The following is a 27,113-nucleotide window of genomic DNA, read 5'->3' on the forward strand; positions in this document are numbered from 1 at the left end:
CATTTTAATATGTCCTTCCTTGTGCTTATGCTTGTGGGTTTTTTTAATTTCATATAATAATTACTCATAGTCCAGTGGTTCGTTTTCTGGGGGAGTTTTAAGGGTGCATCTATAACTCTTACCATCACCTTTCACCTCTCTTCAGGGTTGAACAACACATCCCCAGAATCTTATTTGAAGATAAAACCCTTTTATTCCATGAAACCCAAACATTTTGATACTTCTAAAGTCTTAAACCAAAGAATCTTTAGAACCTAAAGCCTCATCGTAGCTTGTTATGAACACTAGATAACATAGAAAACAACCTTAGCCTGTTTGAATGCTCGAGAAATTCCACAGAACAAGTTTAACAACCCTTCAAACACACTGTGAACCCCAAAAACAATTCCATTGAATACACTGAACGGTAATGCCAACAAACAAAGAGGATTTGAAACCCACTATATACACATCGGAGAACAACAAAGAATAACTTTACACCTTAGCCACTAAAACCTGAACCTAAAACCTAAACCCTCTAGGAGAAGAGAATGGATCATCTTAAACAGTGAAAATGCAATTCGAGAAAGGAAGAGGAAGATATGCCCAAATCATTTCACCATCCCCCTTCTGCAAAGTCATTGTTAATGACGCCATTGCCGACACTGTTTAAAACCAATTCACCCTGCAAGAGGTCAGGGAAAATGTATCCAAACGTCCATAGCCATGCAATGTCAGTGCTTGATGAGATAAGCAACGAGGAGAGGAGTACGAGACGAGAGAACTTGCAAAGGTGCATCACAATAAAGGATAAATGGAATTATGGCTTCACCTGCTACTTAAGAAAGCTCATAGTAGGGGAAGATGAAAAAGTCAGGTCACAATCTGGTTGACAACTCTACAAGGTGTCATGAAGATTTTCCCAAAGAAAAATTCACCGAAACTACCTCCCCATTCCCCAACCCGGCAACCCCACCCCAATCGACATCAAAAAGGTATCAAACACAAACAAAAGAAGAAATTTGCAAAAGTATAAGATGCTTATTTCCAACAGAATTGAGTTCTCTATTATTCCTTCATCATGGTCATAACTTCATCCCTACCCCACCCTCTAAATATATACCGAGTTGGGCTGACTAATTGTATAAATATGTACAGAACTTCGCCGGCCATGCTTTGCATCTTCAGCTTCCTCTCTTTACCTCAGCCCTTACCACAAAGAATAAACAATTACAGGACCAACGGACTGCTTGCCCTCGCATGCTCTGGGTCATTGTTCCAACTTGCTTTACACTATTTCAACAGAAAAAAAGGGTTATTGTCCATCTTGCCTATTTTGCTTTGAACCATGTTCATGTACTGGCAGCCCGAATCCATGGGTACACAGGATCTTCCCTATTGATCCCAGTTACTCAAAAATGATGACTTCACGATTGAATCATGTACACCAGCACTCTGATGTTGTGTATTCATCCACGGCATATTATTTACTCTCCGGACAGCAGTAGCAGTTGCTTCACGACTAAAGTAATTGAATTGGGGGGCCATTTGTGGGAATACATCATTGTTTCCTATAATTCCTCCACCAATATAGTCCCTTCCAGGAGTATACTGTTCTGTGAGTCTGACCTGACTATAAGAATGGGGCTGTAATTTGTTGGACTGGGAAAGCACACTGAAAAGGCTTTCATCTGCAGCGCTCCCATTTCCCAGGCACCGGCTTGAGGAGCTAGAAACATCCAGAGCAGACCAGCAACCATGCGCCCGATGCTCATCCTGAAACCAGTTCTGTCCCAACAATCCTTCACCAGCCAAGTGAGACTGGACAGGGGTTGATGCATGTACGGAATCAACGGTCCAATCCTGCTCTTGGACTGGTGAGAAGAGTTCACGGCTTGGAACAGGGTATCTATTTCCACTTGGATACATGCCCTTTTGGATGATCTGCCGCATGTACAGCTCTTTCTCTCTCATCTCCCTCTGCTCCAACAGCAGCAGCTGCTGCTGCTCCTGGAAATGCCTAGGAAGATGACCAGTTTCCACTGCTCCGGCATTTGTTGCCAAGAACTGTAACATCGGTTGTTGTTTGTGCTCATGAGAGTAAGATGGTAAGAATCCCTGGCCCTTGAAAATTGGTTGAAGAAGCTCGTTGCAATCTTCGTTTGTGTAAGAACAGATGAATGATCCACTATTACTCATATGCAAAGCTTCCTTGGCATCTTGCTCAACCATGTGTGATTCCAGATCAATCAAGCCAGTTGCCCGCTCTTCCATAGGCTTTGGTTGTTGTAGTGACAACTCACTGACAAATGGGTATCCTTGTCTTAAAGAATTAGAGTGGCAGTGCAAAACCGAATTGCCAACGACTGGCCATACATCTTTGGAAGAAGACACCTGAACTTCATGCAAAACAGCACCTTCTGTAGGACTTGTGTTTCGATTTATGTTTCCTAAACACTCTGACAGATTTGGAGGGGCACCTTCAGGTTTCAAGATTTCTTGACTGCCCTCTTCAGAATGCATCTCCATGGGATCATGATGACCATTAAGGGAGGGGATTCGTTCCAGAGGATGATAGTGTGCTGATAGAGGAACAGATTCATCATCATCTTCTGAGCTCTGCATATCCATGCTAGGTTCATTTTCTGTTTCTCCATTTTCTCTTTGTCTGGCAACCATGCTATCACAGTAAGCTCTCTCCTCTTCCTGACCATCCAATCAAAATGATACTATTAGGCATTCACAGCAATTGCGGTTAAAAATGTAAAAGTGGTAATATTAATAATACTAATGGCATTAATGAATTGGTTTTACATAGAAATATTAATGTAAAAGAGAGCAGAGCCAAACCTCTTCCGCAGATTTAATTTTCTTTTCTACCATCTCTTGCTTCAAGGAACACCTCCACTGCTGCTGCTTCAACTGTCTCTCTTTCCAATCTAAGAAAGCTGCTGGGAGATCTCTGTTTACCAATACCAACCTATGCATACACAATCTTAGGGGGAAGAAGACTATACATAAAATGGAGCATCAAAATATAAGAGTATCTAATTATTAATTATTTATTTTTTGAGGGAATTGTATGGAGTATCAAAATAGGGTGTTTCTTGTTGCAACCAAAGTGGTGATTTGAGAAGTTGTAACCTTCTTTTGACTGCCCCTTATTTTATTCCCAAAAGTTCTTTAAGTCAGATGTAGAAAAAGGTTTACAAAATAATTTGAAAGTGACTAACCATTTAGTCATTCTCAAGAGCTGCCATTGTCATGCTCACTTTTCAAGAGTACACATGAAATGGCATGTTTTTACCCTCATTAAAAGAAAAGAGGTGAACTACACTAAAAGGCAAAAAGAAAAAAAAAAAAAAAGGGTTACAACTTATTTTTCACCAATTTTGATTACAACAAGATTTTCTCATCAGAAGATGAAAATCAAGTATCTAGATTTGGATAATATTTTACTTTGTTACTTTTGAGAAAACTAACCAGTAGTCACGCAACTTATTCCCTTCTTCCTCCTCAAATGTTTTGTATGGTTGTACATGGAAACTTTTGATGTCACCCAATACACGATTAAGAGACTTGGACTGAATTCCATCGCCAGATTGTTTCATCCTCTTGACAAGTTGATGCTGCTTCCTGCTAATCTAAAATGGCATTAAAAGCAGATCAGTAGAAGAATCTCAATCTCAAGGACTAGAAATATGGTTGTGACTTTACAATTTCCATAATGAAAACTTTATATGAATATAGAAACCAAGCATTAGACCAATTTTCTTTGAGGAGAATATCATTACAATTATAAGTGCAATTTTCCTCCCTCTAATGCTTGGTTTTGTACTTATTTTCTAGTGATGATCTCCTCAAGGTTTAATATATTAAAACCTTAAGAACTAGGGAACATTCTGTCAGTTAATACTCAATAACCAAATTGATCTTGGTCCACTCTCTCAAATAGTTTAATCCAATCAAACTGCACCACAGCTGTTCTGCATTCCTTTTCCAAATTTGTGAATTGGACTATAACTTACTGAGTGGGAGAGTGAGAGAAGAGGCAAGCTACAGGAGTCTTGGAAAGTTGGAACTAACCAGCTAATCTATAAAAAACTCAAGAGATGCATTGAGACAAGTTTTGAGATGTGACAGCGCAATTAAACAGTAATAAATTGCTATCCCCAATAGAAGAACATCAAGAGATAACAATGCAGCTTCTCCCAGGTATACAATTCATGGAATATGAACAATCCTCTAACCTTGAAATAAGACATATACTTGGCACCATTGCCGGATTGAATATGATTTTTGTGAGGTTTTTCTTCCTTCTTGGAATTTGTTATGACCCTTGTTCTCTCTGATACAGCCAATGAATTTTCCTGACTGTCCACAAGGAATGCTTTCCTACAAGCCCAAGAACACCAATTAGATGCTTTCAGCCTTTCACCATAAAAACCAGGCAGCCAAATATAAAGAATGCAACTTAGTCTTTCAAGCACAAGACAACTATTAGACTGCTACACCTTCAGAGCATGTTTCATCACTTTTTTATCACAAAACATAAAATCGCCAGAGCACAAGCCAACAAAAATAAGAAATAATGACAGATCTGTTTACAGGACCAAAAAAAATATGATCCAACAAATCAGAAATATCCAGGCAGACAAAAAAACTTTAAACAGAATGCCTGCATTCAACCTCCAGTTCTGTCCTACTTCTATGATCTATCATAGATGTGTCGAATATTCTGAAAGCTTAGAGAGAGAACAAATCATTTGATTAACACGAAAGGCATTCTTAGGAATTATATTTCCAGTCCTACCATGCTATGGGATGAACAAGTTGGTCAGGAAGACAAACACAGAAAACCATTCTCCAAACAAATATAGAATAACGGAGCAACACTAAAGAATAAAATTTGTAATGCCACAAAAATCAGATGCACTGTGCTAGCTGATGGGTATAGTATGTGCTCGTGAAGAAAAATGCTGTTTTTTCTATTCCAGCTCATGTCATGACATAATTTCACTTTCCTGTCATAAATTTGGCGTCGGAATCTTAAAGTTATGATGTCAAGAGAGAGATACAGAGAAAGTTATCATCACACATCCGTCTTGATGTTATGAAACTTAAGACTAAGAAGAAAGGCAATATTCTGGAACAAGCTAGAAAAGAACAGAATAAACATCTCATTCCAAAACTACCCTCAAGATAGAGTGTGTCTGATTCCAATTCATGTACTTCGGAAGAAAATACCATTTACTACAATATTCTCATCATAGAGTTCAAATAGAAATGAGTCGCTTCCAAAAGGAAATATTCATAATCCCAGAATTGTAGAGACAAACTAAGTTTCCCATCAAGCACTATAGAAACCTTTCTTGTGGTTCTCCATTTCTCTTCAATGACATATTTTGTTTATTACTAGTGCATACTTTCTCATCTGTAACCCAAGACCAAGATTCACTAGAATCATTTGCATGTGAGGAAACACAATTCTCAGCATGAAATCCAGATGACCAGATTAATAGGTTACTTATAGTGTAGGATGAAGAACTTTAATAGGTTACTTAGTGTTAGGATGAAGAACTCTACAAGGTGTGGTCACACCATTGATTGCATCAATTGGGTCCCAAGAACTACAAGCTCCAAAGTCAAAGGGGAGGACTTTAATATAATATGCCAAATAATATCATAGTAGAGAAATGTGTCTCTAGGGACCATCAAGGAACTAAAACTCGTCTCGAGTACAGGTTTCGACCTGGCTAAATAGCGAGTTGGGTCAAGATCTCGGAGAATTGGGGTACTTTTTTTTTTCCAACTCGATGGCTGGTTTCGGTGGGTTTTAGACCTAGTTTGGTCATGAAAGTTGGTATACAGCCTGTTTTGGGTCATTTAAACACAATGATACTATCAGATTTTGAAAAATCAAAGTCCAAATAGGACTTTCAGTTAGTGGGAAACCAAGATGGATACTTATGCCAGAAACCAGGACAAATACTTATTTATGTCTAATATCATTTGAGTAAATGATTCATATACTTAAGATATTATTCATATATAAGAAAATACCCCCCTATTTGAATCCAATAAAAATAGTTAAAAAATCAAATTCCAAAAGGATAAAAAGTCAACCCCCCAGTTCAAGAACAAAAACTGGATTTTCGGCAGTAGGTGCTATTTTTAACTTTCTAATGCCAGGGGGGTTTTTCTCAAATCTAAAAATTCCATAAATTTTAATATGGTAAAATATTGCTAAAACCCAAAAGTGCGGTAAAATATTCATTTGTTTTGATGCCCAAAAAAATATTTTCATTCTGAGCGATTTTGACAACATTTGCACACACCAAATCAAGTTTGACAGGTACATAACTTTTTCAATATAAATCAGATTTAAGCAGTCTTGGATTTGTTGGAAAGTTTTGAAAGCTTTCCAACAAATCCAAGATTGCTTAAATCTGGTTTATATTGAAAATTTTATGTACCAGTCAAACTTAATTTGGTGTGCCCGAATGCTGTCAAAATCGCCCAAAATGGAAAAAATAAATAAAAAAAATGGGCATCAAAACAAATGAATATTTTACCGCACTTATGGTTTTTAGCAATGTTTTACCATATTACGATTTATGGAATTTTTAGATTTAAGAAAACCCCCAACATTAGAAAGTTGAAAATTGCACCTACTGCCGAAAATCCAGTTTTTCTTCTTGAACAGAGGGGTTGACTTTTTATCCTTTTGGAATTTTATTTTTTAACTATTTTTATTGGATTCAAAGGGGGGTATTTGTTTATGTATGAATAATATCTTAAGTTTAAATGATATTAGGCATAAATAAGTATTCGTCCTGCTTTCTGGCATAAATAAGTGTTTGTATACAAAGGTTTGCATAAATAGGTGTCTGTATACCAAGATTTCCCACCGAGATGACCAAAACCACGAGATCTCACCAGATTCTAGAATTAATATGCTTGATTTAGGGTCGAGATTTGGGTTGGGTCGAGTTCTCGACTCAACCCAAGATCTCACCGAGATGGGGTAATATTGAGTATCGCCTGAGATCTCGTCTCGAGCTCTCAAAATAGTGAGATATTCATCGAGATCTCGCGAGTTTTAGTTCCATGGGGACCATATAAAGTAGGGAGAAATTCAGGCCAGTCCATAAGAAAACCATGCTTCAATCTGAACCACGTTGGGCTGGGCAGGCCACATCACAGCCTGAGTCACCCTCCCAATCTAAATGTGATTCCATTCCAACATCTGACTTCCAAAATCAGCTACACAAAAATGTTTGACTTCCAGAGTAGCATCCTTTACGATCCATTCAAAAAACACCGCAAAAGCGTATGCAAGTAGATTAGAAAATGAACATGCCTAGTGAGCGCTTGCATATCTACAAGTAAGTTTGTTCTTAATAAAAATAAATAAAAGATCTCACCATTATTTCCCTCTCCTCCTAAATATAATGAAAATACTCTCCTGCCAGAAAGTATGTATGCTTAGCATGTTCAATTTGCTAACCCATTTTTACTAAAAGTGTAATTTGGTAAAGATCAATATCTTTCAATGAATAAAGCAGCCAATTTACCCAAAAATGTCAATACAAAGAATTCCTTCCAAACACACTGAACATCAAGTGAATGCTTCCGTACTCACGTCTTATCAAGCATTATGAGAATTAGTCTGTCTTTCTTTTTTGGAGTGTGTGTTTTTTTTGGGGGGGGGAGCGGGATACAAATGGGTAGAACTATTAATGTTACGAGTTATATGATACTGGTGTGCATATAGAGGTTTCTCATTTATTTAGAAATTGAAATTAACTCAATCAATGCCATAAAGGATCCTAGCTAGCATCCAATTTTGAGAAGTCTGCCATGGAAATCAAGATATCAGCCATAAAAAGATATAAAAGAAGAATACTAACTTCCATGTCTTCTGAACAATATGCTTTCCAGTATCCTTGCCGCTAACCCATGTCTCCTTTAAGTTAAGCAGAATCTCCAGAATACTGCCAGAAGAAGTATATAATTATATTACAACCTCCCAAAATTGCACAAAAGCGCAACCCTATAATAATAGAAATAGAAAGACCTTAATAACATAGCTTAACATTAACATACTCATCATGATATTTTTGTAACTCCAAGTAGTAAGCTCTCTTATTGGCGTTGAAACAATATTCCTGGTGAAGAACAGCATCTGGGTGAAGATTGCCAGAACAAAGTGAAGTCCTCCTGCAACATTAGTAAACCAAATATGAAGTTAAGGCCCATCACCGTATTCTCTTCTTGCATAGTCTTGAGATATCAGTTATGCAGAATAGAAAAAATTTGCTAAGCCATTGGCAGGTTGCCCATAATTAGAAGTAAAGATGTACTCTTTTTTGACATACAACAATTACATTGACCACCAGGTTATTATGAATTTGATAAAGCGATGATATTTGGAATATTACAGATTAGATCCAATACTGTAACCTCCTTTTGTATAAAAGGAAGAACTCTGGTTATTGGAAATAAAAAATTAAGTCCTCCAAAATTTGCATGTACATAGCCAAGAGATATCACAACCAACCACCTCAAAAACTAATTCGAACTGGTTAAATATGATGATTACAGATCACCCATAATTAAAACTCTAGAAGGCCTTGTTATGATCTACAATTACCCTGAACAAACAAGGGCAATATCAGTCTGATGAAATGATGAAGAAAAGATTAACCTAGACTAAAAGTGAACATTAGAAGGTATTGGAATCGATACTTGCCACTTAAGGAAAGGATTTCCAAAATGAAAGTTTTCCCCCTGAAGCAATGCGAGCAAAACTTGCTCCTGATCCATCCCTTGAGGAAGAAACTGAGTTAGAAATTTTTTCTCAGTTTCCGATAGATTCATCTCCCAAACCTGATAAATTCCAAAGCAGATAAAAAATATTTATATTGAGACAATAAGAAACAAAAGAAGCACAAATATGGAACCATAAATACCTCATACGAAAGAACCCTTGTCAGATTCTCTAACTCAAAAATTTCCTTAGGAAGAGAAAGAACATCTGCTAAGGGCGTGTAGCGATGAGGAGCAGACTCGATAAAAGGATCCAAGTCCCTCCAAGCTATCCCAATCTGTTCCCTCCTCGCAATGGGATTAACTTGATTTTCTTCCAACTTAAGAGCAATATGGGAGTCTATCTCTGTTACATTTTGTGTTAATTCCAGATTCTTCCTCTTTCTTGCTCTGTACTGCTCCTGCAAATAGCCACTCACAAAACTGGCAGCATTCAATCTTCTTTTTTGCTGACCAGCTGCCATTCTTTGGTAAGTGCTTAAAATAGCAATAATTTTTCCGGCAGAGCTTTAGAAAACTATTTGATGTGCCTTTCTGATCCCTATTGAGGTGCATCCCTCTTCTTCATGCATACTGGAAGACCTTCATTGGCAACACATAAACCCATTACCTCATTCAACCATGAATCACTAAGACATTATGCTTTCCCTTTCATTAATGTATAGCTCTAAAACATGATTATGCAAGGAGAATTTGTTTAAGAATCAAGAGAGAAAATAATAATCCAAATCTGTCAACAATATTTGAAACTCTCCACATATTCCTATGTTCATATCACAATAATATTCTCTCTCTAAATGAGTACCAACTTTTCAGTAAAAAGCACAAAGTACCCAGAGAACTGAAAAGTTCAGATGCTACGAATTTTTGGGGCACTGGTGACCTTAGTTAGTAAATTCAGGAACGGCAATCAAACGGGTACGGATACGTACGGGAATTAAACGGACCAGATGGCAATAGACTTTTAAAAAATCCGGCATAATAAAACGTGTACGGCAATGATACGGTGCGTGTTTAATACATGTTTAATACAGCCGCTCTATAAGCAAAAATACGGGCATATATTCACTATATAACAGACATTCACCACCTAGTAAACAAAATAATAGCATATAGACAATGATTTTATCAAAAGGAAACCCTATTACATCTCATAAGATTATCATTTAACATATCAGAGCCCTATTAAAAAGTTCAGCAAAACTAGTTAAGTAGAGCACATGTTGCAACAAAATCCTAGTTAATAGCATCCAAGGAATAAAATTGTTCCTTTCTTGTTGTGGAAGTACCATCCAAATGAAGATGGTCACTCTTATATCAAAATCAACAAAAAAAACACCAATACCCTCATATCACCCTTTTTCCCATTAAAATCAACAACCAATGCTGGATAACAAGAAAGAGAACATTTTTGCTAAAACCTAACCACTTTTACGAAATTCAAGTTCAAATAAACAAACCAAAGCAGGGAAGAGGAATAAGTGAATAACTAAGAAATAGTGGTAATCCATTGTCACAAAGATGGATCAAACAGGGAATCACCAAGTTCGATTTAAGATGCCAGTGAAGAGAGAGATGTTTAAGAGGAGACCTTACCTATTCTTAATTCATTCATCAATTGGTTTAGGGAAAAGAAATACTGATTCTTCCTTTCAAAATTGGAGTGAAGTAGAGCAGAGTGCTACAAAGTACGAACACAAAATAAGATGTTCCATCTTCTTTAGTGGTAGAATTAATGAACCGCCAGACATTATAACCATTTACTCAGAAGCAAACATAATCAATCACAGAAAGCTGATCCAAGCTGTTATTCCCAAAACCAAATACCATAAAAACGAAGCAGAAGAAACAATACAAGAAGATTAAAAGAAATGTGGAAGAGACAGATAGAAGGTCGACGAACCTGCGATTGCAATGAAGTCCAGAATGAAGAGAGAAGGTGGGTGAACAGGTGGCAGATGGGCCAAAACCGATATGGACGGAGATGACAAAGATGAATGGAATGGGGGTAGTCGGCGGCTAGGGTTCGAATAGACGAAGACGGAAAACCAGAAGAGGGTTTTTTTGCATCTTTTCTTCTTTAAGTTTTGTTTTTTTTTTTAACAAACTAACCTAAAGTTTAAAAAGTATTATACGTGTTCAATTTGTATTTATACGTGTATAATACGGGCCATGTAAAAAATGTGTTTTTTTTACCATATATACGGATATATACGGTAAAATACATTTTTTTGAATCAAACGTTAGGATAAGCGTATAATACGCGAATTTACTAACTAAGCTGGTGACAGGACCAATGTATCAGAAGATGAGTTGATCATGCCAAGAACACCAGTGTGGGATGGGCATTCCTTTCTTCTTTTTATTTTATTTTTGTGTTTGGTGTGTGTATGGGGGGGGGGGTTGTGAGACAGAGAGTAAAGCACTTTTGCTAGACTGCAGATTACTTTTTCTCCGTTCTTAAATCGAACAGAATTCGATTGGGAGTAAAAAGATACCAGAGTCATAAGCAGTATGAGCAGTTTCGGCAGTTAGCTCATCCCAAGAAAATAATAGAGCATCCAAAGGCACACTTGTGAAGGAGGAAAAAAAAAATCTTCGGCAAATTTAGCCATTTCCAAGAACGGTCGGCCATAAAAGATGTCCACCAGGTGACAACTGAAGACTCAACTCCCAAGGTAGAAGCAAGAAAAAAGTATAACTTTAAAAACTTCCAAAGGGGACTAAAAGATTGTCCAGCATCACCAACCCATGATGAATATACACAGCTCCCCACAATAAATTTACCCCTTCCTGCCTAACCCAAGAATTTCCATTCCAACACCAACCCAATATCCAGGAACTTCGATCACCATGAGTCTGGGTCAGTCCTACTAACTAACCAACCAGAGGCCCAGATCCAAATAGAGGTTGTGACAAAATAAAGTAGAGCTAAAGATTGAAGTAACCCAACTCCAGACAGGATCACAAGTACAGCCCTACTGTGGTGGTTTGAACCTCCAAATCATACTGAGATAAGAACTGGTCTTGAAAATAGAAGGTAGATTTCAGACATAGAAAGTAATATGCTGCAGACAAATCCAGCCGTCAGATCTACTTCAAATCAGTATCGAAGGGATCGTCTTGTGTCAGGAATCAAGCCTCCAAATATCAGCAACAGTTTGATAGATAGTGATGCAGGTCAAGACATGCATCCTAAGCCAGCTTGAGTTCAAGGCCACATCAGAAGCCAAGCAAACCGTGTCCAAGACTAAGTGGGCAGCTTCTTCAAGCCCATCTCCCTTGTTCACGCCTAGAGAAGGCTTACTCAACTTTCCTATTTTTGAGGACCTCAAGCGATTGCTATGGAAGATCACTACTTTCCTATTTTTCCTATTATATTTTGGAGGAGCACGCTAAGGAAGATCTTTCCTATTTTATTGCAAAACAATTTAGAGAGTTAGAGATTGAAGATATCCTTTCACCCCTATTTAATAGGAAAGATGTTATTAATTTTGGAGGAAGCATTGGAGGAGTACTAGCCCCACCTCAAGTTCAATGATTTTGGAGCCCTTTTCTTCCCCTATTTTTTTGGAATGTAGTCCACAAGAAGAGCCGTCACTTTGAGGAGATAAGAATCTCATTTCTTCCCCTATTTCTTCCTTTTCCATATATGTTGATCACAATCAAGGAGCACTATCCTAGTTCACGATTTTTATGAAGGGACGAGATCATCATCTAGCTGCAAACAAATTGCCCCTGAATTTGAAGTTCCCCATCTTGTCTATTTTTGGAATAAAATCTATACATAGCCTTGAACGATTTTATGAAGGTCCCAGCCACCTTGGAAGGGTTTTGGTGATAAGCATCCAAGCCTTGGCTGCATTGCTTCTACAGCCCCCTCTTCCTTAATTTGGGTTTTATTGATTTTATTAGTATTTCTTAATTGTTAAGGAGTCCATTATATTAGGATTTACTTTGATATTTAATTTTATTTTGATGTAATTTGCAATTAATCTTAGCCGTAGGATTTATAGTCTTAGAGATTAAAATTAAGTTTTTGGTTTCTTATAAATGTAAGAGCATTGCTCATTGAGAATGGTGAAGAATTGATTAATGAAAGTTTACTCAGTTGAGTATTTTGGAACCGCGAAGTGTTCTACCCCGTAACCTTGGAAAGTTACATTGCATCCTTGAAGAGTTGCAATTTTCCCGTGTCCTTGAAGAGTCACGTTAAACCCCTTGAAACCACAAAGAGTTTCACTACAACCTCGAAGAATTGTAGTTTTCCCCCCTTGTAATTTCTTTTTGTTCTTGTGTTCGTTTTACACGGTTACACACCTGTTAGAGTGTGTTCTTGACTCTCCCGATCCGTAGCTTCCAACGAGGCTGCATCAGATAGAAGCTCAGGTCAGATGAGTCAATGTTGCAGCAGGATTCCTTCAAAAACACAGAACTGCAGGTGTTGGATGAGACCTCCTTTGATCAGCAATATGTAGCAGTATAGAATTACAGAAGTGGTTTAGAGAGTCGGATGCTCTCAGTTTTGCAGGGAAAATAAAAACCAGAATAGGGGAAAAAGAGGTATCAATTGGAGAAGAGAAAGGGGAAGAAAGGAGAAAGCTATCACAGCCAAGGGTATCTCACCCAGAGGTCTCTGACCTCACTGCCTCTCACAGATTTTCATTGCGCAAAGCAAATATTTTCTTCATTCATAAAATAGAGGGAGGACCCAAAAGATCCATTACATATATAGTGGTGCTTGACAATAACAGAAAAGGAAATAGCTAAGAATGGAAAGTCTCTTACAAGGAAAAAAATTGAGACTTGTTTCCTAGGAAGCTAAAGTCAAAACTACTTAGACAAAGGCTGAAACTTAAAATAGGAAAGTAAATAAGTAAAAAGGTACCTGGAATCTCAAGCCAGCTGTCCCCCACGATTGGCTTTGAGTGAGCCAAAAACACCAAGCCCCATTGGGCTGCCCCAGCCAAGGCTGGTTGACCCGGACCTGGCTCCTGTCCAGCCGTGGCGGGAGCTGGACGGTCCAGCACTCAGAAACCACCCCAAAAACAGGGGGGCTGGTCATTTCACAGGTGGGGCCCAGAAACCACCCCAAAAACAGGGGGGGCTGGTCATTCACATGTGGGGCCCAGGTGGGACCCACCTGTGAAATGACCACCCCACCTCTGTTTTTGCTGTTGTTTAGCGGGGCAGGACGCTCCAGCTCCTGCCACGGCTGGACAGAATCCTTTTCCGGATGACCCAAGGGTCTGGCCACTTTAGGTGGCATATGGACCAGATCCTTTTAAATACCTGCGGCTGTACTTTAAGCCCAAGAATCGATCTACAATCAGATATTACAAACTAGAATCTCTGAAGAAGAAGAGAACAGAGAGAACACGATAGGAGAAAAGGGGAGAGAATCTTAGGCCATGATAGGAATTAGGATCTTCCTTACCGTGGTCTAGTCTCACAATATATATTATATTTGGGAAACCTACAAAGAGTTTAATTACAAATAAAGACAAAGACAACTTAAAGTAACAAACAAAGACTCAATGACTGAGTAAATGACTTAAAACAAGACAATAACTCAACATTACACACTCCCCTTCACGGCACAGCTAAGACTCCCCTTCCCCATACAATATTTAACAGAGGTGATAACAATAACGGGCAAAATTCCCAACCCAACTTTCCACCCTCCCTTTAAATGCTCACCATCCCATGATTACTCCAGCCATTTGTGCAAAATGTGATCCCAAAACATTAAACCAAATAACTACCCTAAAAGATGTTCTCCTAGCAGAGCTACAGGACGGGCTACCAGAACACGTTTTACATTAGTGTAATATATCAGCACCAAAGTTCCTCCAGAAGCTTTTAATTTCTTCATTCAGGATATGTTGGTTGTTGAATGAGCATGTAAAGTCACATGGCAGAACAGATATTTGGCAACCTATTGCATCGACCTTCAGGCAAGAATACACTAGAATCCTAAATAATGAATCATAATTACAATCATTAGAATGTGATTATATCCCAAGAAAAGATATCAGTGGCAACAAATGGTTGTCAGCATTGAAAACCTGAGTTCGGGCACATTGGCTCTTCAATGGCTCCATAAATTGGACCCAATTTGGAGCCAAAGGACCAAGGCTGCTGGTTCCAGTAAGCCCAGGCGGTCAGGCCCAAATTCGCGTGCCCTGTTTTCAGGTTCCTATTTTCTTCTATATGATACCCTTTTGGGAAAATTTCTATCACTCCCCTAACTTATACTATATTTACTCAAACTCCCCTGTCAGAAGTTCCACCTTTGATTCCCCCCAAAAAAATGAACTCTTACCTCTCCTTCTCCCCTGCTGTTTTGAAATGGCCAAATTACCCCTTCTTTGCACCCATTAACCAGTTATCTATTTTTTTTTGTTTTTTTTTCTTCTTTCCGCCCAACCCCGCCCTCACCCACCCACACCCACACCCACACCCACACCCACACTCTGTCCCTGCCCCTGCCCCTGCCCCTGCCCTGCAACCCAGCAGCTCCACCCTCTCCCCAGCTACGAATTTATGGAGATGACGGCTGCTTTGTGCTCGAGCTCTTCCGAGGTCAAGTGAGAAGCAACAAAGGGCAGTACCGACAATGGAGATGATGACCCAGAGATTATTGAAGTAGTTGTGTGCCAAGCTACCCCTCCATGCATTCCACCTGTGGTTGCATAACCGGTTCACCTGCTCCGAGACTTGACAGCCAAGAGAGTTCGTTGCGGTTGACATCGTAAACCGCCTCCTGACACAGCCTGTTGAAGAGGTTCTGCCAGAACACATCTAGGCAGTTAAGGCCCATCATCATGACAAATGATACAGATTTGGAAGATGTGGCCATCACCGTGAGGAAGAAGCAGAGGAAAAAATATCTCCTTTTAGTTTTTAACACTTGTAAAGCTTACCACAGCTAACATATCAAACTATGAGAAAAAAAACAAAACTCACTGACCAAAGAACAAGGGAAGAAAAAAATAAAAGAGAAAATGGATGAAGGAAGCAAGTCTTTCAACTTCGATGGCAAGTGGAAACTCGAATCAGAGTTCAAGTTTGTAGCAGAGAATTTTTTTTTTTTAAATACGAGATATCTGTAGAGCTCTCAGAGCTTTTGAGTGCATACCTTTTCTTGGTACAAGACCATGAGGATGAAAGAGATGAACTGTCACAGAGAAGTGGAAGGAGGATGAATGCCAAGAGAAGATTGATTAAGATTTGACCGCCCTTCATCTTATCTAGGAGCTTCAACATGGTTGGAGAAACTTGGGGTCATGTGGGGGCTATTACAAGCAAGAAGAAACATATTTAACTAACTGATTCAAGTGTTTGGGAAATCATATCGTGGTTTGAAAAATATGGAAATGTTTTAGCAAAAAGGTGTCCAGAAATCCTATGCCACAAGAGTTGAGATAGATTGGTAAGATTAGGAATGTCAAACCCGTCTGTCCTTCACTGCCTCCAGCTGCCCACAATCATCCTTCGACCATGAGCGTCATCCCCAACAAGGTTTGGTCTCTTAGTCGCTACCAGAGAACATGGAAGAAGAAGAAGAAGGCTGACTTACTAAAATCCTACTATCGTAAGCATCAGTGACCTGGATTAATGAGCCACTATTAATATAAATATTATCAGGAAGATCGACCACCGATGAGTAAGAGTGAAGTTCAAGGATGAGAAGACTGCACAGTGATGCAGGAGCAATTTTTTGGACTGGGCTAAACCCGTTGGAGAATCCATATGAAGACGAACCGGGTCCAATTGGGTTTTTGGGTTCAGTAGGATATTTAATTATTTATTTATTTTAGATTTATTAATTGGATTTATCTTGTAACCTTCTCTTTTAGTTTAGGCTAAGTGGCGATAGAGTTTGAGTCCAAGTTTTATTTAAGTTTTAAAGCGCAAGTTAGAGTCAAGTTTAATTTCAGTTTCATATTACAATTATGAGTCTGTATTTCCTCTTTAAGTACATGTTTGTAACCATTTTTTCACTCAGATTTGAGTATGAAATTTTATTGAGTTGTTTATGGTGCCGGTTGGTACAAAGCATTGGTCGTGTGACCTCTTCTTCCCTCTGATATTTCTCTCCCTTCCTCCCTTTTTTTTTTCTCACATCTCATTTTCACTCTTCTATTAATACTTCTGATTTTATATTTCTATTTATCTTCCCTCTTTTCTATGGTAACTGGATTTTCAGATGGTAAACTTGCAAATCCAATTGAGTCAAGCTACCACCCAGATCTGATTTCAGATGGTAAACCTCCTCTCTTCTCTTAATGTTTTGGCTGAACCTTGGTTGCATTAGAGAGGTCTGTCCATCGTCCACCTAACATTCAAATCTTAAGCCAAACAAAGAAGTATCAAAGGAGATCTCTCCTTTGAAGTTCCACTGGTTTTGGTTGTTAAGAGTTGAAGACAGTAGTCTCTTTCCCTTTTCCCCACGATTCTCTTGCTTTTCTTATTTTATTCGTCTAGTTCCCATTAATACCCCTCACATCTACCATTATCCTAGTTTATCCTAATTTTACAAAACCTTCCAAGTTCGTCCCTAGACAATAAATAACAATCCCTATCATGTCCCTTCTTCTTAACACGCTTAACAACCCTTTGAGATTTCTGGTATATTACTAGATTGCCACTGGTTATTATGTTTGAGCCTTTTTGTTGATTGGGTGGGCCCATAGCGAACCAAATAGGGTATTTTTGACCCAGGGATTGCATCACATAGTTGTTTGGTGTTCCCATTGGAGAGGATGGGGCTGTGCGGGCTTGCAGAGCAGGGGCTGGGTGAGGGAGGAATTGAGGGGGTTGGGGCGGGAAGAAGTAGAAGAAAAAATTTAAAAACAATAAAAATTTAGATAAGAAATGGGTAGAAATGATGATAACCAGTTAATAGGTGAAAAGTAGGGGTAATTTGGCCATTTCAAAATAATAGGGGAGAAAGAGAGTTTAGAGTTCACTTTTTGGGGGGGAATCCGAGGTGAAACTTCTCACAGGGGAGTTTGAGTAAATATAAGGTAAGTTCAGGGGAGAGAAATTTTCCCTATCCTGTTTAGTGTGAAATCTCAGCAGATTGGTCATTTCTGAAACAATTCCATTCTACTCTATTTCTTTCTCCATTCTGTTCTCAGATTTTGGTATTTACTTCTATTAATTATGGTCATTAAATTTGGGCTGCAGTTTCTCCCACTACTCCCTATTGTTTCCATTCTCTGTTTTCAATAAATGTTAGATTAAGCAAAACCGCACTCCTACTTTTGTTTTTGTTTTGTTTTGTTTTTTAGAGCGTCCCATTGCACGAGGCTCCTGCTACTGCAGGGTCTGTGAGGGGCAAATCCCACTCCTACATCTATCAGAAAATTTTGTTTATGGTTTCAGCTGATAGATAAATCTGATTTTCTGAGAAGCCAGAATTCCTGGGTTAATTTTCTGCAGCTTAATCGTTCTTATAATCAGTACCATATCTTCCCTATTTGATACAGTAATTTAGGCCTATTTCCGCCTTGTTTCAGCAGCTTCATTAAGCCTAAATCCTAAGCTTGGGTTAGGATTTATTGGGACTGCATTAAATTCATCTTGGTGGACAAAACTACACCATTCAGATCCAGGGAAGTTTCCTGCCCAGTCTGAACTTGCAAGCTGTTGGGATGATCACTGTAGGGAAATCCTGGGAAGTTTTCAATAGAGAAAGGAATTGACGAAATTATAACCTGGGAGTTTAACCTTTTTTAGGGGGGAGGGGGGGTTGGGGTGGAAAGGAAAAGAAACAAAGGTGAATTGCAATCACTTCACACCCTAAAAACTGGATCCAAACACCAGAGACAACCCCCACCTGGATTCAAGCTAAACTACTTGGAATCTCACCCCCAAACAATGTGAGCATGGAAAAGAGAGGGGGGGGGGGGGGAGCAGAAAAAAGAGAAGAAACAAAACAGAATAAATCAGGCAGTGAAGAAAGGAAAAACCCACAAGGGTATCCCTTTTGTGGAGTACTTCAAGTCGTCTCCAGTAAACTAGTAAAGTTTTTAACTAGAGAACCATCCCCAATTCAATAAAATCAATCTCACAATGCCAAGTCAATCACGAATCTCAGCATACTGGAAGAGGTTCTCCCAAATTTCCTCCTGTTTATGACAAGTCAAAGCAAGTTTAATAAAGTTACACAAACTTGGCAAAGCAAGTTTATGACAAGTCCTAATTTATCGGGCTGGAGATATTCCCAGTGCTGTTTCCAAATTCCAACCTTACATTCCACCTTCACTGCTTATTACCAACAAATTGAAATGTCACATTTGCTTCATCTAATAATCCACTCTCAATACAAGGGCCTTTACGCTCACTTCAATCAAGGCAAAAAATAAAAAAATTAAAAAGGGTTGCAACATAAAAGTAGAGGTATTGGAACTCATTACCAAAAAAATAGGAACTACAACGCCACCACCTTCTTATTATGCAACTTACTGGTAAAAAAACACTCCTCTGATTCTCATTTTCAGTCAAAAGGCTGATATAACTTTTTAAAAAAAAAAAAAAGTTGAAGATATACAACTCAACTCAGGCCTATCCCAACTAAATGGGGTCAGCTAAAGAGGTTGAAGATATAATGAGAAAAATATCAGTACATACATACTCCTTTAGAATAATATCAGTAGTTTATAATGAATTATAAAGTAGGCTTTGAATAAAGATGATTGCAGAAAAATGTTCCCTGTAGCCAACCCCATTTCGTTGGGCACAAGGCTGAGTTGAGTTGTATAAAATCGACATTATTTTATTTCAAAAAATGAAAAACCTGTTAACAAATAATTATTATGTTTAAGTAGGAAATTGACACACTTACAAAAAAATTTATAAATTACACATGCCCAACAGAGTTCAATACTGTTAAGTAACACAAGCAGCCTCTTCCCACTACAAAGGTAGTGAAACATAAAGAGTTGCGAAGAAGAAGAAACTATGTCAAGGATCTATTTCACTCGAGCAATCAAGAAAGTGAAATTAAAGGAGACAATCCCAATACCAATGACATGTTTTGGTTCAGACATTTGACATATAATCTTACAAAAGAAAGGCCTATTTTCATTGTTACCATGTTGTTTATTAAAATCCAATCCGCTTGTCTAGGACTAATCTTGGTACCAGTCCACATTCCCGATTTAGCAAGGTTTTTTGGAAGGGTGGACTGGTCCCCCGGTCTTAACTTCATCAATTTTTACAGAGTTATCACCCTTGACTCAAACCTGCATCTTCACACTAGCAACCTAAGCCTTTACCATCCCACCAAGCAACGGCCCCAAGTTATGCTATTATTATAAAGAAGTCAGTACTATAAGATCTTTCTGTCTAGTAAAGTTTTCTGTTTCAAGCTCTAAGTCATATTATTGTTTTAGTGCAACAGCCTTGGTGGTGTTGGATTGATTCACACCACAAGTTAGTACCATGGTATTTCTTGCTACCATCGTGGCTTTAGCCTTTATTTGGAGGTTTATTGGTTGCTTTCCTGAATCTTGTTGATTCTAAAACCCTACTTTAGAATTCTCTCTTATAAGCTCTTCCTCAAGCTTTATCAAAATGGGCCTTGTCAAACAAGGTTTGAGGTCTGGGCTGGTTTCGGTCAACCAAAAAACCAAGTTGTCTCGGTAACTTGGCGAGATGTCGGCCAAGTTGGTGCATTTTTTATGTCAAATTTCGTCCCTTGGTTTCGGTGGCCATATGACCTAATTAGGTCATGAAACTTGCAGGACAGTCTATTTTAGGCCCTATAAACATGGTGGAACCCTTAGTTTTTTAAAAATCACACCCAAAATGGTAGTTTGACTAAGGACCCTAGGTTGGTAGTGTACGCTGTATATGTATAGTGATTTAAACAATTAAATACAATCTTTACTTAGAACACGTATAATTCAAGTAAAACAACTTAAATAAGAAATAGGAATGAAATTTCTATAATTCAAGTAAAACCTTAGTTTTTTTAAAATCCACTTGTTCCAAGCTTGGTTGTGTAAGATTTGATCAAAAAATCAGCATTTTGGGGGGGGGGGGTTGTGCATTCACAGTCAAAACCCACCGAGACAGATGAGACTAGTCGAAATTTCGAAGTCTTGTCGAGTTGAGGTGTTTATATCAAGTGGATGGTAACAGTTTCAACCAAGACAAGATTTTGGACCGAAATCTCGGCAAGATGCCGAAATTTCAACTGATACCTTATTGATTCCCTACCTCACCTGAGGTTTTGACTCGGTAACACAAAAAAAAAAAGAGATAAAAACCAAGATCTCACGAGATAAAAACCGCGAGATCTCGGTGAGACCTCAAACCATGTTGTCAAATCAATCTCTTTGCTTTAGCCTCAAGCCAGATAAGAAATGACTAAGCGCCTCATGCAGCATAACGCAACATAGACCAAAAGAGAAGCAACTTCAAATTGAGACTTATTTGTAAACATCTCCTGGTCTACAGAAGTTCCAAACCCAACTGTCAACTTCACCCATACCAATACTGACCCAAGCTGGTAAATTTCAAACTCACAGTAAAGATTCATGCTCATGATTAAACCCCATCTACATGATAACCAACTCAGGCAGACTCCATATCCTGTGCCAGCAAAGCCCCTTTCTCAGAAGCTAAACTGAATACAACAGGAAAGGTAATCGTAAGAGACTGATTCCGCACAATTTGTCTTCCAGAATTTCATATTGGTTCCAACACCCATCTATACACTGATTTGTTGTTTGAAAGTCTCCAAATGTTACGTCATATGACTTTATAGAGCACCAGACAATGGCTACCTATGACTAGAAGGCTTTCCCATATATTTTAATAGCCATATTCATCATACTCAATGAATGTCCTCCACAAGATACCAGTTCCATTCCAAACCTCCACATAAAACAGCATGACCATCTGTGGCTGAATTCCTAAGTTTGATACTCTCCAATCTCTTGAACTATGTTGATGTAGATCACAGGTGTAGCCACCGGAACAAGGCCCCAAAAACCACTCCAGAATTGCTGTGGGAGACAGCCTGGTCTGATGTGGCCTGGTTCTTGGTTGGTTTTATGGAGGCTGGAGCACGTTCCAGCGGACCAGATTTCTAATTTTGAGGAGCATATCAAAAGGAATGAGCAAGAACCTGTCCAGGTTCATCCCCCCTATCGTACAGCATAATTGGGGAAGATTTCCGCTAGGAGCAGTTGACAATTGAATCCCATTTTCCCCATTATTTCCATATCCGTAATAGTGCGAAAAGAAGGCTCGGCTCCAAGTTGTTCAGGAATAGTGGCATTGAGTTTCTCTATTTCTTGATGGGGGCAGGAAAGGGGTATAACTCAGCGGCGGGATTGGATACCCGCATTCAATTGAAGTTCCATTTGAGTGCCCCCCCTAACATAAAGGAGGTGCAGTTGTGGGTCGCTTCACAAAAGACATTGCTTAGGACCCTTATACCACTAATGAAAATTGTTAGATAAAAAAAATCTATATACCCGCGATTATATGACCAATTGTATATGATATTTAGAATTTGGTTCCAGATTATCTTCAGATTTAAATAGATTTTGAGTTAGCATATTTCCAGATTTGAAGAGGATATCGTCCAGCAGCATAAAAGGGGATTTATTTCCAGAAATAAAGTAAGAGTCAATCAGTTACATTTGGGAGATTTAATTGCAATCAAGATTGCTGATTTGTAGGAGGATATTTTTCAGAGGTAACTCCACTTCATGTGGGCCTCATGGCCAGCTGTGAGAAGATTAGTCTAGAAGATAAATTCCTAGCGGTAAAGATTAAAGAAAAGATTAATTCCAGGTTCGAGTGGGACTATGACAGCTGGTGGAGATTGAATGCAAATTGAATACTCAATTGCCAATATGTGGAAGACTCTTACAGCTGTAATTATTACTTTTATTAGCTAGGTTTCTATTGGGATTTGTTTCTATTTTGGTTTTATTAGTTAGCTTATTTGTAATCTGTAATTAGAAGGTTAGTTAGATCTAATTTCCTAGATAGATTAGGACTTTTATTGGGTTTTCTTTAAATATATTTGTAAATAAATAGCCATTAGCAGATGATTGAGATAATGAATGTTAGAAGTTTTTTTCATGAAGCTGTGTGATTCAGTTGAGAGGTGAGATGCCTTGAAAGGGTGAGATACCCTGGGGCACAGTGGAGCCACTTGGGAAGGGCTACCTACCACTAGAGTGAGGGTTGTGTAGAGTGAGAGCCATCGAGGACAACAGCTGCGGAAGTGTGGTGGTCTGTTATGTGCCTAATGGGGCTTGATCTAGTGTATGGGCACTAGATTGGGCCAGACTAGTATAGAAGAGGTTAAAGGACTTGATTTAACCCGTTCCATCAGCTCTGGAGCTTTTGGCATATATACGATAGGATACTCGATCCAATCCTATCCTTCTTCTCTATTTTCTATTTCCTTCTTTGTTTCCATTCTGGTTTTTATTTCCCTGCAAATTTGAGATCAACTGAGGTTCCAAACTACTGCTGGGATTCATTCATTCAATAGAAGATTTCATGCTACCATAGTTGCTTGATTCAAGAAAGCCTCAAAATACCCTTTGGATGCTGTTCTTTATTAAAGAGTTTATGATCCTCCTGTAGAATTGGTTGTAGCCTAGCTATTCTACATTATATGTGCTTGATCCTAACTCACTCAATGAAACTTAGAATCATCCCACATCCATTACATATGAATTTGGTAATTACAAGAAGATTCAAAGTAAATAGCCAAGAGGAAAGTAGTCCAACCTAGCTACCACGCCAATTCCCTACAGTTTATTTTTTCTTTTCTTCTCCTTTCTCTCCAAAACTAGTAACAGATATTAGAACTCAGATGCTATATACAAGACAATTTTAAGTGGTAATAGTATTCATCAAAAGAATATTGATACAATTCATTTGATTAAGGACATAGACCCACAAAGCTAGCACCCAGTTCTCTAAAAAGTGACTCTTTTTTTATTCTTCACCACAGACCTCAACTCTCCCCTCAGATGCAAAAATAAATTTTACAGATAGACATGTCAATACATGTTGTATGGACTTTCAAACTGGGCAAAGTATCCATCTGAGTACCTGACGGTGGCAAATACGTCCAATCAGACTCTGATTGTGACACTCCACAGATTACTGAGTAACGCTTGGTACATTTTTTTATCTTGGGGGAGGGGGCATAACTTATATCCATGGAAGAAGAACTCGACCGAAACCTGTCGAAATCATCGAGTTAACTCGGTTTCACAGGTTTCAGAGATGAGTTGAAGAGTGATTTTAAAAAATCCAGGGTTTCGACCAGAACTCGATGGTTTCAACATGTTTCGACCATATTTCCGTAGTTTCGACCTGAATACCTATATAAGTGTCACTTATCCCCATCAAAACTTGAGGAAACATGGTTGGAAACTAGGACAGGCACTTATATATGCCAGAATCCAGGCCAGACACTTATTTATGCCTAAAATCATTCAATTTACTTAAGATATTATTCATAAATAAGAAAATACCCCCTATTTGAATCCAATAAAAATAGTTAAAAAATAAAATTCCAAAAGGATAAAAAAGTCAACCCCCCAGTTCAAAAACAAAAACTAGATTTTCGACGGTAGGTGAAATTTTCAACTTTCTAATGCTAGGGTTTTTCTCAAATCTAAACACTTCATAAGTCTTAATATGATAAAACATTGTTAAAAACCAAAAGTGCGGTAAAATATTCATTTGTTTTGATGTCTAAAAAATATTTTCATTTAGAGCGATTTTAAACAACATTCGAGTACACCAAATTAAGTTTGACCAAAACATAACACCTTCATTATAAATCAGATTTAAGAAATCTTGGATTTGTTTGTATTGAAGGAGTTATGTTCTAGTCAAACCTTATTTGATACATGTCCAAGAACAATATACAGTATCAAACTTGGATCAAAACCACAAGTATTACTTTTAGTGTTCTATATATGAAACTAATGCTTGGATTGGGTTTAAAATGTCAAAATTAGGCAGCACAACAAGAATCAGGGCAAAAAAACAACTTCTAGGCCTCGAAACCAAAGTTCGAGTTAGCCTGGAGAAAGTCCCAGGTTTCGATCGAGATATGGTCGAAACCGAGACAAACTCGGTTTCTAGCTGGTCGAAACCTAGTCGAAACCCGAGTTTTAGAACCTTGCTTATATCACATAAGTTAACATTTACTGCACATTGCAAGTTCCATAGTTGACGCTTCTACATTTGTTCATGCCTTTCTATAAGAGCATATAGTACAGTTCATTGGCGATTTCCCAAAGCCATCCTTTTTGTCTCCCCCGCTCACAAATTCAAACTCTAATTAGAGAGTCCAACTCAATCATTCATAACCATGCTTCAACGCCTAAAGTTTTGTTCATTCTTCGAAAGACACTTAATTCACATCTCCCAATGAGTATATCCATTCCATGCTCTTTAAGTACAGAAAATTTCAGCAAAGCAGATAAGAATCATAAGAAAAATACAAGAACATCAGAAGTAGCAAAGGGTCAGTGCATTTAACTTAATTAATAATTTAAAAGTTGAATAACCATACTAAAATCTTCTCTTTGTGAGGAAAAAATAGGAAATAGACAAAATTTTAACTTCATACTCAACTATGCTTTTTCCTATCTAAATGGGGTTGGCTGTATTGAACTTGTTTTGCCATTCATATCTATTCAAAGCCAAACCACATTTTTGTTTTTTTTTAATTCACAAAGAGAAAATAAGAAATAGACCATGAGTTTATAGTTAGGAGAATAAAAATATGAATAGATATACAGAAACCAAAAAAAAAACAATTAATTGGCTGGTCTAATTGGATACAGTAAATGTGAATAAGAGCAGTAACATCCAAACCAAGCAAATGAAATCAACCATTGACATTTGGAATGGATATGAGCCAATAAAGCTCCTCATGATGGAAGTAAATAAGCCCCAGTTTTGACAAAAGTTGCCATAAACTGCCAAAAAAGAGTGGATGTTCTTTATGCATAATTTCTTACCAAATCCAATCCAGTCCTAAATAATATGACAGTTAGTAGTGTAAAGAAAGTTACCATTTCAAGGAAATTAGTGAATCCATCCATGAGAAGTTTGCCGATTACTACTACTCTCTCCCAAATAGTTGCCTAAGGTTTTCCCACTCGCGAAGTATTATCTGATTAGTCCAACATATCAATAAGTCTAAAGCAAGATAGGAACTAGTAAAAAGAACAGTTTGTAACAAAACATAAAGCATGAACAAAAATCAAAGTAAAGGTCAAAACTGATGCAAGCACATCTTTCTTAATTTCCACCAGACCACATTCAATCTCAAACGTAGGATTTCTGCCCCTTTTTATTTTTCCCTCCCTTTTGGGCTGAAACCAAACCCCCTCCCCCTCACCGTTATAAAAAAAAAACCTACAGCTACAACCCTAAATCAACCCAAACGAACACAAGCTGTTCCTTCTCTTGGTGGCAACTAGTACGTGGTTAATGAATTAGTGGGCTGGAACTGGTACACAGGATTGCACAATCAAAACTTCAAGGCTTGCCAAACTGAAAAAGGTGGAAGTCGAACTTTACAAAACTAAACAACATTGGGAATTGACAAAAACTGGTCTCACAGAAATTCCAAGAAGGATTATAGCAACAACAGTGGCTTTAATCATGGTTTCCCTGACATGAACATATGCGTTCGTAACCCAAAGTGCCGACTACATTAGTACCACAGAGCTCGGATAAAAACAGTAAGAGAAATATATACTAAGGCCACCACAAGAGAGCTCAATCGATTCCGAGCGTACTCGAATACGCTCCTCAAAGATTCCAAATTCTCAGTGTTCGAGAAGAAGTAGCCAAGAAACAAGAAGAAGCTTATTCAAAAACAAAGCTAAAGCTCGTATGGAAAAAATACAAAACATAAATAAGAAATAAATCCCATCCATGCATTAAACCCAAACGAAAAGGAAACACTAATAGAGAAAACAACCAGCAGAAGTAAATTGAGAGAGAGAAACAAGAACGGAGTCCAAGAACTACAACCCTAGAAATCCCAGTGATGCAAAACAACAAGGTTAGTACCTGCAACATATTCAATTGCTCCTCAAGAGTGTCACATAATCGAATCATGGAACGCATGAGAAGAACTCGCACAGAGAACCAGGGGTGGGAAACAAGAAACTTGCGATGGAAATTAAATAATGGGAAGGGAGAGAGGGAGTCTCTGTTGCATGTAACGACTGATATGGTTTCCGTTTTATCCGTTTCTTTCGACACAGGTGACAGAA

General features: G+C 38.2%; 1 protein-coding gene and 1 long non-coding RNA gene across 5 annotated transcripts; one reads left to right on the forward strand and one right to left on the reverse strand.

Moving 5' to 3' along the window:
- Nucleotides 1-1,000: 1,000 nt before the first annotated feature.
- LOC122671595 lies at nt 1,001-27,113 on the reverse strand. Of its 4 annotated transcripts, XM_043868902.1 has the most exons (10): nt 26,908-27,113; nt 25,899-25,999; nt 8,955-9,393; nt 8,735-8,871; nt 8,089-8,202; nt 7,893-7,976; nt 4,230-4,374; nt 3,463-3,623; nt 2,830-2,959; nt 1,001-2,685 (listed from the first exon to the last, which is right to left on the reverse strand). In XM_043868902.1, the coding sequence occupies exons 3-10, from the start codon at nt 9,273-9,275 to the stop codon at nt 1,375-1,377; spliced, it is 2,403 nt and encodes an 800-aa protein (XP_043724837.1). In that variant the 5' UTR covers nt 9,276-9,393; nt 25,899-25,999; nt 26,908-27,113; the 3' UTR covers nt 1,001-1,374. The 4 variants fall into 4 exon arrangements, with proteins under 4 accessions (XP_043724837.1, XP_043724839.1, XP_043724838.1 ...); XM_043868904.1 differs by lacking the exon at nt 25,899-25,999; XM_043868903.1 differs by lacking the exon at nt 26,908-27,113 and having other exon boundaries at nt 25,899-26,113.
- On the forward strand, nt 7,041-23,906 carry LOC122671596. The gene is made up of 3 exons (XR_006334368.1): nt 7,041-7,052; nt 10,383-10,388; nt 23,813-23,906. It is a non-coding gene; the product is annotated as an uncharacterized LOC122671596 (long non-coding RNA).

Source organism: Telopea speciosissima, chromosome 8 (genome assembly GCF_018873765.1).
Source record: "Telopea speciosissima isolate NSW1024214 ecotype Mountain lineage chromosome 8, Tspe_v1, whole genome shotgun sequence".
Lineage (NCBI taxonomy): Eukaryota > Viridiplantae > Streptophyta > Magnoliopsida > Proteales > Proteaceae > Telopea > Telopea speciosissima.

Excerpts from the sequence above, each read along its gene's own strand:
- LOC122671595 (XM_043868904.1), bottom strand. The coding sequence starts at position 9,275 with ATGGCAGCTGGTCAGCAAAAAAGAAGATTGAATGCTGCCAGTTTTGTG. Across the intron at positions 4,375-7,892 it reads ATTGTTCAGAAGACATGGAA|GAAAGCATTCCTTGTGGACA; the intron begins GTTAGTATTCTT and ends TTGGGCTTGTAG. Across the intron at positions 2,686-2,829 it reads AAATTAAATCTGCGGAAGAG|GAAGAGGAGAGAGCTTACTG; the intron begins GTTTGGCTCTGC and ends TTGGATGGTCAG.